Source organism: Epinephelus lanceolatus, chromosome 16 (assembly GCF_041903045.1).
Source record: "Epinephelus lanceolatus isolate andai-2023 chromosome 16, ASM4190304v1, whole genome shotgun sequence".
NCBI classification, from domain to species: Eukaryota; Metazoa; Chordata; class Actinopteri; order Perciformes; family Serranidae; genus Epinephelus; species Epinephelus lanceolatus.
In genome coordinates, this window is record NC_135749.1 from 11,719,553 (window position 1) to 11,732,367 (window position 12,815).

Genomic DNA, 12,815 nt, shown 5'->3' on the forward strand with positions numbered 1-12,815 from the left:
TTTGCTCCCACTTGAGCATGTTCATATGCTTCCACTGTTAGCCAGTGTGATCCGTAGAGGGGGATGCATTGATGGACGAGGAGCATCCTTTGCCGTTTCAGCAGTGGAAGTGCTTAAAGCATCTGGGTCCTTGGGGACGGGCCGTGTCACAGTCTCCCATCCTAGTGACTTATGGACCTGCCATGACAAACACCCAAGGGCTACTGTTGCGGGTTTTGGTGTGGGGATATAATGAAAGCCAGACCCCCTGCAAGAAACCCACCTCTGCTCTCACACAGAAAGTTTTCCCATGAAGGCTATAAAGCAAGTAGAATAATTTCAGAAGTAATGTTGATGTATGAAAGCATGTGCAGGGGAGGAAATTAATGGAGAGTAATGTGAAGTCGTCTTGCAAATATTTAATATTGTTTTCTAATTATTTCTCTCGAGCTCCTTGGTGTGTGTGTGTTTGTTTTTGTGTTTCTTCCCCTTCTTCTCCCTTTTCATACTCTCTCTCTGTTTAGGATTTTGCCTGCAGGAAGAAACAGAATAGATTGAGATAAATGAGTTTAAGCACACAGTGCAAAAGGCTGTTTTTTTATACACCCCTGCCTGTTTCCTGATTGTGGCTACACTCAGCTCTAAGCAGGTTCTCTTGCTTTATTATACGTAAAGAAAGACATTACCTTTGCATGAATTGTCTGCTGCAAAATTCTACCACTATCAAGCCAGTTTTGGAGTTCAGTCGCATTAAAGTGGGGAAGAATAAAACTTCATTTTCAGGTGTGCTGTGTTGTGCATTATGCTGTCTCCATGCACAATATCAAATAATCTCAATGTATTTTACTCTTGATGTTTATTGGTGACAGATAAATTCACATTGCACAAATAAAGGGAGTATGGATTCTCAGGCAGGTTAAAAAAACGTATTTCCCACTCCAGTGCTCGAGGCATAGCCCTGCTCTGAGGATTGCAGCAGTAATGGCACTTTTAGACCTAATTTACTGCCCAAACTAATAACCTGAAATGGAGAGTGTGATGAGAAAATCACATACATGCACGCACACACACGCACACACTCACATATACAGTACATCCATGCCCATACGTGCACATCTGCACTCTTGACAGTGCGGTGCCCTCAATCAGTTCTAATGCAATAAAATCAGTCATCCTGTTCATCTCTGCCTCTCTCTTTCACTCTGTCACTCTCCCTTACACACACATACACACACATTTCCCTTGTTATCCTCCCAGTGTTGCATAAACCTTTTTCCTCACACATATGCCACGGCAGACATTTTGACTTGACATAGCAGAAAAAAGCACAGACATTAATGATGGCTCTGTTCCATTTAGGCGTGCCACTGAATGACAACATACACAGTATCAGAGTCCCGGCACTAGCACAAGTCAAAACGTCTGCTGTGAGGAAGTCATCTATTCCTGCACTTCTCCTCCAGCCTTCTATCCGAGCTGACCCTCCTCCCCTTACATCTCGCACGCATTGCTCAGACTTAAACTTTTGTGACACGAGCTGTGTTGATCCAGCCTTACATGCTCACAACCACAGGGGTGAAGCATTTACCTGCATGCCACCAGGGCCCCCTGTGGCCATTCTGCAGCATTGAAGCATGAGTCCCAGCGGCTAATATGCTAATCAGACAGAGTCCTTGTGTATATGCTAATCTGGTGGTGATGGAGGGGAGGCTGTAATAAGGTGGCCTTGGCTGGTCAAAATAAAGGTTATGGCACAGTGGAGCCTAAAAATGACAAGTCAGTCTTTCATCAGATTATAGGATTAGTCCAGAGGGACAGTACCCCAACAATTACTAGGTACTTTAAAAGAAAAAGAAAGCACAGAGTCATGTAGGAGAGAATCCTTGATGTCTCAGCAGGTGTTCTACCTTCAACAAATGATGTGAAATCACTGATTGGAGCGTTGAAGTGCAACATGCAGCTGATTTTATCCTTTAAGAGCCTCTTCAGAAAAGCAGAAAATGTCATGCTGGACAACAAGGATTTGGCTGATGTGTTTTGCAATTGGCCGACAATGCTGATACTGAATTTCGTGATTGAGGCTGCTTTGTGTTTGTAAATCTTTAGGTTGGAAAATCCGAGTAAAACAAGCAAGCATTGGATTGGATATTTGTGACACATTTTTTAATTAAAATTTAATTTAAAGGAAGAAATAAAGAAAGAAATGCAGACAGAAGATGATTTTTATGGCGAAAATTAATCAAGTCTGTTGCCCTAAATGCCGCTGCACACACAAACACAAATTTTGATACTTTTATTTTCATGCTAATTTTTGGATAACTAACAGAGTATAAACGCTGGGTGATACAAACTTTTTCTGACATTTGATATTCATACCAATTTGTATTCTGTCAGTCAATGACGTCTTTTTCCTAATATGGAGACTGACATTGTGTGTTGGTGAGACAGCAGCACGCTGCCTTCGTTTTGGACATCTCTGTCATCTGCAAACCCCTGAACGCTCCTGCCATGAACGGAGACTGCCGAATATGTATGCAAATAGTCAGAATTCACAGCTGTGAGATAGTGTCACTAAAGGCTTACGCTGTCTCGTAGCTTCACAGCTAAGGTAACCTTTGTAAGGGGTACACACACACACTTCTCAAATCAGGCACCTAGAGGTCATGTTTGTTGTCTGATGGTGGACTGGACACAAACTGTTTGCAGTCGATTTATTTACCAGCCAGTTAATTCCACAGCTCGAGCCCTGTGGAATGCGCTGTTGGATAAAATGATTGATCCGTCCTTGTTAGACCTTGCTGTAAGGAAATGTTATCTTACGGGGCTACAGAGGGAGAAAGATGACAACAAACAAACAGAATATCATTTCTTAAACCAAAATATTAAAGTGTTTTGTGTGTGATACATAAAATAAAAAGATACAAAAAGAGTGTGGCAAAGATGACTCCAAGCATCTTAATATCTATTTCACATTGCGCCGTGTTACTTATCCTTGTTTAACCTTATTTATCTTAAAACCACTGAAAAACATTTTCCAAACTGAACATGGAGCTGGATTTCCTCTCAAGATAAACATCTTGCTGTACACCCAAAATTATCTAATTGCCTTTGAAACGCTCTAATCTTTGAAATACATTACGGAGCTGGACACATCCAATAGGGTAGAAAATCAAGTATGCATTGAGCGCGATGTTGAAGTGCCAGTAAGCTGTGTTGCTGTATAGGAGCCATTCTGTCCACTCCGGAGTTCAGCCCAGTCCCTGTGGAGAGACTGAGTTTCATCCAAAGTCCAGCACATGCCCTGGCCAGCTCCCTCACTGTGTGTGACTGGGACTGGGGCCGCAGGCTGGATGACAGAGTGCACGTGTGTGTGATGCATGTGTGGCCATGGAGGTTCTTCCACACCTCTGAGGGTTTATTGTGTGAGATGCGGCAAAAACATAACCATCCACAGAGTACACACTTATGTAGTATATTAAGCCGATTGTTCTACAGGCTTAGCCGTTTTACTGGGTGTCATCAAGGGGAACATAAACTACAATCACGCCTGTTTTACTGCAAGGCTGAAGCAAGAGGTTCGGATATTGGCTGAACTTCCTTTGAACTTGATTTGCATAATAACACACAATTAGACAAGGGTCTGTCAATACTGGGCTCACTTATTTGCATGCAAATACATGATTGGAGACACTGCGATGGTCAACATGGCATCCATGAATGACTGAGTGACTGCCATGGTTATCCGAAGCACTGTAGGGAGAAGAGAATGAAAATGTAAATGCACTTCACGGCGCATACAGTGTTTAAAAAATAGTATTATGTTACATATCATGGTAGTTTTCCTGAAATTACCCAACTCAAGCTGTGGTGGGGTGAACTGGGAAGAGGTCATGTTAACTCATATATTCACAGATAGACTTATGTATTGTGTATTTTAATTGTGTTTACAGTATTGTTTACTGTGCTGCACCACAAGCTGCCCCTTTGGGGACATTATAACGACGTAATGAAGTCTAAGACTGTGTGGGTTTTCACAACATGGTCTGGTCTGTGTCATATTATCAGCACTTCTGCTATTACACTGAATTGTCTGTACATAACTAGGAAAAAGGTTTTATAATGTGTTTTTTTTCAGTGAGTCATTGCTTAGGTCAGATATATTGTCATGAGCAGATGGCTCTGTGTATGTGTGTGTGTGTGTGTGTGTGTGTGTGTGTGTGTGTGTGTCGCTAATTGTCACCAGGCTCTTCCTCTGCTTTTCCCTGGTACTCTGGCTCTTGTCAGTGCTAGCATTAAGCAGCACCACAGACTCCCTTATTAACTGTCCATTCTCTCCCCTCTGTCTCCAGCTCTGCCCAGCTACACTTGTGGTAATCCTGGACAGCTACTCAATGGCCACCAGCAGGGGTCCACGTTCAACATAGGGGACAAAATCCGCTACAGCTGCAGCCCAGGCTACGTGCTGGAGGGTCACACCACCCTGTCCTGCCTTGCCACCTCAGCGGGGACTGCTGCCTGGGATTTTCCCCTTCCCTACTGCAGAGGTATGTCGGAGGAACAGGCTAAATCCTGAATTTGTTTTGTCCACAAAGCAAATGTTCTGATTGCGTCTAATGACAACCATCTCTGAACTAATGTTATTTAAAAATAGATAAATAACAAAGATAAAAGATTTGGTGAAATAATAGGGACGTAATTTTAGCATCACCTGCAAAGTTGGATTGGAAATGACAAGTCGGGATAATACCAGCTGACAATGGAGCAGCTGGACCAAGTGATCTAATGAACAAGCACAGAGGTCGCCGTTCCATTATTTAGAAATGTGACTCGCACAACTGAAACATAAAACAAGATAGTTTGCAACAGAGGAAGGAAGCGCTGCTCGGCTCTAATAGCTGGCTCGACAGGTGCTCTTTGGTGAAGCAGCTAAAAGTACAAATCAAAGGATCCACAAAGTCTTAAAGTGTTGCAGACAACCATATAAAAAAACAATGGCACTCATTTGTAAGATGAAAATATTTCATATATTTATTCTTTACAGGGTTTTCCCTGGGTTTTTTCAAGACCAAGGTTGCAAAGGCCTGTGGCGGGGGGCATCTTGACAGCTGTACTTTTATATACGGTCCCCCCCTTTATTAAATATGAAAGGAGACCCCCACATGCTTGAGCTTTACACTGCTGACTTGTATCATCAGAGCAGACATGTCCTGTGATTTTCAGCCTTCTATGATTATATTTACCCTTTACAGCAGGCACATCCTGACAGCTGAGAATATTACTGTCAGGTATTGTCCCCCCTCTATTAAATATGAAAGGTGGCTGAAAATCACAGGACATGTCTGTTCTGATGATACAAGTCAGCGGTCCTGATATGTGTGTTTCTCTCCTAAAATACACATTCTACATCTCGGAGACGACGTCTTTCCACATACGGGCTTCTTTCGCCTTTCAAACGGGGCAGAGCTCCGTAGGAAACAGTAGGAGAGACACAGCCCGAGGGGGAACCGGGATCTGACACAACATCGGAGGGAGGAGCAGGTCCGTGCGCCAGATGAAAAAACAAGCGCGTCGCACCGAATGTGCGCCGCTATGGCGTCGCTTTGGGTTGTGAGCGCGCATGACGTGCATCTACATTGAAAGTAATGGGTTTGTGCATGCAAAAGACGCTACATCTGAACGCCCCCCATGCACACACACACGCTTTAACCAAGGCAGCGGCCAGAATCACCCAGGCGGCCCGCCTTTGTCTTAAATAGGCAGGGAAAACCCTGCTTTAGGCAAAGGCAGTCAAACAGACCACTTTAAGATTTCCTGGAGTCTTTTTTGTACATGAAACAAAGTTTTTATCCATCAACTCTCTGAAAAACTGAAGAATCATAGTATTGTTAATGACAACGTTGACCTTGCTTGTAGAGTCTGTTCACTTGTTAAACAAAAACATCTTCCAGCCCACACACACTCATATATTTCCACATGCCCCCACATGATCTCACAAGGTTTTCTGTGGTTATACTGATGTCTTATTTACCATGACAGGACCTCATGTGTTAGCTCCCAGTCAGGTGCTTGTGCCAGTTGTCCTTCCCTCACAGTTAGCGAGCACCCCTGCGGCAGCGACACCTGCCAGTGTGTGTTGTCTGACCCAACATGACACAGTTCTTGAAAATGGTTCACTGTAGGCAAACGTGATGCTATTGTACAGAATTTCGCAGGGTTTCATTTTGTATAGAAGTGACTTCTCACGTACCTGAAATGCATGCATATGTCATACACATGACAGTTTGCATGTTCATGTATGTCCATTTGCAGTGACCATGTGTCCGTGTGGCCGATGGTTTGTGTCAGTGTGCCTGCTGAGCAGAGCGCTGTGACACAGTGCCATCTGCAATGAGGCCGGGAGTCAGGAAGCCCACATAGGAGCACACATGGCTGGGCACCATGCGCCAGCACAGTCCCCACCTACCCACCCACTCACATGCAGACACATGCACATGCCTGTACTCCACATCAGAATGTGAAATTATTATGTGTGCATTTCATTCATCTGCTTTTGCAATTTCTTACGTTTAATATGAGAAAATGTGAAGAACTCAGTCATCTGCCTTCCCTCTGTCTTTTCTCTATTATTCACCAACAGTTTGCTGTTCAGACATAAACTAAGCTCTTTCATTCTCCTCTCCTCGTGCCCAGCCAGGCTCCTTCTTAAAAAAGAAGAAAAATGCTCCAGCACTAAAAGGATGTGATTAGGCCACCTTTTCAGCAGAAATTACACGCCAACAAGTTTCAGAAACCGGCAATTTCCCCTGTGATTAATTGAGGTCTCCCAGTGCCACATAAAAGTCAACGTGTACACCTGAGTGCTCCTTCATAATGCATAAGTGTATTGTTAATGTCACTCCAATTATAGAGCCTGCCCATATGTGTAAAAGCAGAACTGACGCTGTACTTTGGGAGTGGGGGAGAACATTTTGGCACGGTCACCATTCTGGACTCGGGAGAGGACAAATGTGCCAGCGCTGTCGGGCCATAGATGATAGCCAGCCATTGATGGCACAGATAATGTTTTACATTTCCTGTTTTATGCTCATCAGCGTGTTCTCTCAGCTATAATCTCAGAAACTACATCACAGTTGTCATGAGGATACTTATAAGTGATTTAACATTACCCTTTTATTCCATTTCTGACGCTCTCTCCTAACCCCTAAGCCTATCTTTCCACTACTGACAAGCTCTAGATGTGGCTGCTTATACGTACAGCATCACATGCACGCATGTCTATTTATCTGTGGTTTGTGCACACGTTTTATTTGGCCTATTACAAAAGCACTCTGATTTTATTCACAAATATAGTTTTCAAGCTTTAGCTTTACATATTTGGTGCATATAAACATGCATGTTGATGGCATGCATGTTTTTATAGCTTGCTTGCATTGCCTATGTTTCCCTTTATCTTTGTTACCGTGATACTCAGAGGAATCGAAGCGGCTCCTTATACTTTATGGAAGACCATGACGACCATGACATCCTAAGTGACAGCCTGAAAATATGTACTGTTCAGCCATGGGAAGCATCCTGACATCGACAATTGACTGAGGAAAAAATTTAATAAGTTTCCGCACACCTCACATATTGAAGTGTTCAACAGTTTTTTGGTTTCACACGGTCCATGGTATAGACATTTAGTTTTCCATTGTCGTAGAGCACCGGCATCGGCCAGTGGCAGCCACAAAATGAAGAGAGCGACAGAGAGAGTCAAGGTGAGAGGAGAGAGTTTGCAGTCAGAGACTTCCCTTCAAGTGTGAAGAAACCGTCCTGTGTGGAATATCAATGCTCTTCGTCATCCTTTCTTCTCTCTACCTTCTACTTCCTGTCACTCCCTCTGCAACAATCACCTGTCACCCCTCTCGCCATCTCTCTCTTCCCTCATTGTCCACCCTCCCTCTGCACTTTTCTCTCACCCATCCTCGCTTGTCACCTGTCATCCTCTGCATCCCCTTCTCCTCGCCCTTCTGTCGTGGTTTCCCTCCTATTCAAGTTCACACCTCACAAGTTTCCGCTCGTCCGTACACTCACTTGCCCTCCCTTTGGGGGGTTGCCGTGGTGACAGGTAGGATGGATGATAGACAGGGCTTGGCGCCTCTGAGCTCTTCCTCCCCTCCCTGAAAACACCACACATACACATACACAGGTAAGTGGCTGCCCACTAATGAATATCACACCACCCTGGCACAGAGGTGCACCCATAGACACTCGCATAATTTAAGGAGCAGCATCAATTTGAATGCGTCATGCAAAACTTCTTTTGATGTGTCCCCACCAGTACATACTGTAGTGACGTATACACACAGTATTCTGAAATCTGCATTTCCATGAGTTTGACACAGGAATAGCAGCTCAGATATCACATGATACTGTATTGTTCAAAGCTAATCTGTAATGAACATATCAAAAGGAGAGCAGGGGAACTGTCCTGGCAACACATTAGATGCATGTTTCATTATTTAATAGTCTCCGTAAAGAAGTCTTGAGGAGGGAAGAGCTGCTTTGATTAACACAAATCTGAATTAATCAGAACTTAATCACCCCCCCCAACCACCCCCCCACCCCCCCACCCTTTTCGTTACATTAGGTTGCATCACACACTCCACTCTGCTCTGTGCTGATGGTAAAAGCACTCTAGGGCATTTTGAAACCCTGTGACTGGTGTCTCTCTGGCCTGTGGCGAAAATTGCAGACAAAGGAACAATATGCTGTAACTCACTGAGACATTTTCATGCTCCTGAATTTAGAAATATGCATTTTGGCTAGTGGCAAAAAGATCATTTGCGGCCATAAATAATGAATAAATAATTAGTTTTAAAAACTAAAAATGCTAGAAAGCACACAAGGTTCCTTGCAAAACTTCACTCCGCAAAGTTACCACCAAGTTTTGCCCACGTAACAAAGTTCCGAAGACTTCTCTCGGGTCATCAGTATTGTTAGTCATTGACAAGTCATCTGCCATCATGAGACATCAGACGGGCACATATGTGTACTTCGCAAAATGTCAAGGCCATGTCTCCTTTTGGGGGATAGAAAGCCAGAGACTCTTATTGATGTCAGTACAATTTGATTTGTTTTTGGAGAATAATTTTGACATGTCTACATATATTTATTTCCCTATAGCATTTGTTTTACACTAGTAAATTTAGGTTGCTCGCTGTCATGTCCCTTCAATCTTCCCTGTGCAAGTGCATCTATATTGTATGGAATTAATAGTGCCATAGGCTAAGTCTTGTCTGTTAATAATCAAACTGTTAATAGCCAACTGTTTGATCAAGGCTAGGACTTAGTTGGAGACAAAAGTCTTTCTGCTACACGGTATGACTTTAACGTTAGTGCAGTAGCCTCCTACTCAAGCTAACATTAGCTGGTCATCAGTAGAAACTGGATTTCCCAGTTTCTCTCCTTATGTGACAGCGCATTTCTTTCCCCCAAAAAGAGGAACAGGGCCTTGGCGATGATGGTCTGGTCTAAAGCTTGGAGCCAAAGCCCTTATATCTTTTTTACGACATGGCAGGGTAACAAATTGGAAATCAAGAGTTTTAGATTTATTGTTGTTGCAACCAACTACACCACAACCCTTTACCTTGTGTAATTAATTTAAACCACATTATTTAAAGTAGAAAACTAGAGACTGATTTCAATCTCCTTTGTGTATGGTGTTGCTGTCTACCCAGAACGCTGGATTGTTTTCCCTACAAAAGAGGTGGTGGTGAAGAGAGCCTACCCTGGACGACGTAATATTGGTCTGATGTTTATGATTTCAAAGCGATATAGCAGAATGATAATAATCGGTCCAGGTTTTGTGTAACAGAGTGAGCCTGTTACTTTAAGAGAGTGTTGTCTTTTGTACGGTGTGTGAGTATGTTTTATCTTTAAAAGGTACATATAATCGATGCCCCATCTTAGTTTGGCCACTACAGTACAGATCTGGAAAAAGCTTACAAAAGCCAGTAAGAATTTTAACGACTGCTTATGGTCAAATCTGACCTTTAGCTGCAGTTAAGATGCAGTGTGTGTTTATTAGCCTTTTACTACCTTGCCTCTCCTCCTGTTTCCATTTGTCTGTACATCTTCAATTATCTCTGGATCATAAGTCTGGGATTATCTTTGTTTAATCTTCCCTCTTTTAGTAAGCTTTTCTGCACTTTCTCTTTCCTGTGCTCCCTGCAGCAGATGATGGGTGTGGCGGGACACTGCGGGGCCAGAGTGGGGTGATCACCACCCCCAATTACCCAGCTGAGTACAACAACAACGCTGACTGCACCTGGACTGTGCTGGCTGAGCCAGGAGACACCATTGCCCTGGTTTTCTCTGACTTTCAGCTGGAGGACGACTATGACCTGCTGGAGGTCAGCGGCACTGAGGGCTCTTCACAGTGGTGAGTAGTCAGCCTCCAGCAATTTGTCTGGAGAGTGAGCTGAGCTGGGGACAGAAAGGGAAGGGGAGTCCACTGGTGCACCACCTGCCCACAGGCACTTTAGCAGATGAAGGAATGAGCTGGTTGAAGTATGGTTGGAAGTGGATGGGTGTTGTGTTGGTCCAGTGGAACTAAGCCAGCTCAGAGTGACTGTGTGTGGACCATAGCTGTCTGAGAAGTCTGAGGGATATAGCAGGGGAGCAGGAATCGATTCCAACATCAGGGCATTCAAATATCAAATGCTACAGATAGTACCTCTGAAATGAAAATAATAGAGAGATAAGGTATTTATTTGATAAGCAGTTCACAGCTTTTTCCCCATCAGGGTGTATCATGTAGTCTGTGGTTTTAAAATGTAATTTGAACACTCAATCTTGGTCACACACCCTCACTCATTCTCTCAATTACTCAGTCTCACACAAATACACATGCTCAGCTCCTAATGATGAAGAGGTAGGATATCCTGGTGTCAGTGTGGGTCTCTCACCATCTGTGGCAGCTCCTCCTCTCTCTGACAACTCTCTCAGCTCAGGAAGTAATTAGTGAGCTCGATTACCACTGCCAGCCGTTTAGTGTTGTTTCACCCACACACACATACACACGCATACAAAGTCGTGCCCATATGGGCACAAATGGACATGTGCAAATAAGTATTCACACTTTCCGTCAGACTTCCATATATTTGTGCTGGCACTCTGAGAACTTGTACAAACAGATGTACTCTTTCACACTGTCCCTGTCACTTTGGCCCTTCCTCACTCACAAGGCTGATGTTAGCAGTAAAGACATACTTGGGTTGAATACAGGTGGATGAATGCGCATGTTATACACCAGGAAAAATGTGTTGTACCTTCTGTGTCTTCAGTTGAATATAAAAATGCAGGTTTAATTTCAGGATCATGTAGGAGACAGGCAGTTCAGATAAACAAGAGAAGACAGAGGAAACTTTGAAGTTACAGCCACAGGCAGTTGGCAGGAAGGGACAAGGGGTAGCATTGGCTGAGCTATTAAACACTTGAAACACACTGACACACGCAGAGAAAGATGGAGGGATAGAGGACTGTTGATAGAGGAAAAAGGTTCAGAAAGAATATATGAGAAGTCATCTTAGAGTGAGATGGCCTCTGGAAACTTGTGTCAATTTCACTCATTCACTCAGTAGTTAAGCAAAAACGCTTCCCAAGAAGAACTTGATTGACTCTGAGCGGTCTTAAAACTGAGAATTGTGCCTTGTAGCCTGATATTAAAGTCTCTTTGAATCTCTGCTTGGCCAACTGAGAGTTGATCGCTTCCCAGACTCCCACGGAAGGCAGCCTGACTATGCTTCTTTTGCACATTCTACGATGTCATCAGCTTCTCGTCCCAGACTTTGATTTGCTCTCCGTTGTCGCGTGGGGCGGCCAAATCTCTACTGAGTCTGTCATCTTTGTGGCGATTGTTGCCGGGGGCGCCTATGGTGGTGCACCTGCGGCATGGCTGCACTGTCTTAAAGAGCAATGGAAAACAGTGGGAAGAAAGTGACTAGAAAAGAGGGAGAAGGGCTATTGGCAAGAGATGCAGAGTGCAAGTCACAGTTGATCATGCACATTGCAAGAAAAAGGCAGCACAGGGGACAGAGGACAGAGGACATGTTGCAGACATGCTGGTTTGCCTCTATTGTTTCATTTTTACTAGTCATGCTGGCTTAGGTTTTATGCACAAAGTGTTGACTTCAAAAGTGTCAGCGGTTTTCTTCCAAACCCTAAAACCTCACCAGACTATTTTCAACACTACCATCTAATCTCTTACGTGTCTGAGTGGTTGGGTATCTATAATTTTAGAGTTTGCAGGGAGGAGTAAGGACAGTCAAAGGGAGTGACAGGGTCAAACAGTAAGAACCAGCAGACACCAGAGGAGAGAATTGGAGAGGAGGGCAGGACCTTTGGAGGAGAGGGTGGACGTGGAAGTGAGGAACTAGATAGATGGGTGGAGGGCTAGCAACTTCCCAGCTGGTGGCCAATTAGAGAGGTCAGCTGGAATGCTATGATGGTGCTGACCTAAAGCACACATCCTCTCAGCGAATGGCTCAGTAAGCCCTCTCTTCCTCACACACACACCATATAATTGGACTGGTCTGAGATTTAATCATGCTGGTTTGTACAGGGAGAAGTTATGGCTAAGTTTAAAGTGCTGTTTCTTTATTTCAGGTCCTCCTTTAACTGCGAATTAAAGTTTACAGTCCAATTTAGAGTCAAAGCATTGTCTCTTTGAGCTGATTGTTCAAGGAAATAGGCATTACGTTCTGTCAGGAAAGGCATAGCCTGTGAGTTATACCTGGATTCTTTTTATTTTCCTCTTGATTCTCATCTCAGATCCCTTTTTCGTTGTCTTCAAT

The 12,815-nt window shown here is 43.8% G+C and overlaps 1 protein-coding gene across 1 annotated transcript in view; it reads left to right on the forward strand.

Annotated features, from left to right (window-relative positions):
* csmd2 (CUB and Sushi multiple domains 2) overlaps window positions 1–12,815 on the forward strand; it is a 289,863-nt gene that overhangs the window by 85,148 nt on the left and 191,900 nt on the right. Inside the window, exons 4-5 of the mRNA XM_033636937.2 lie at window positions 4,329–4,523; window positions 10,195–10,402. Of these exons, the coding sequence (XP_033492828.1) occupies window positions 4,329–4,523; window positions 10,195–10,402 (403 nt within the window). The remainder of the gene's footprint in view (window positions 1–4,328; window positions 4,524–10,194; window positions 10,403–12,815) is intronic.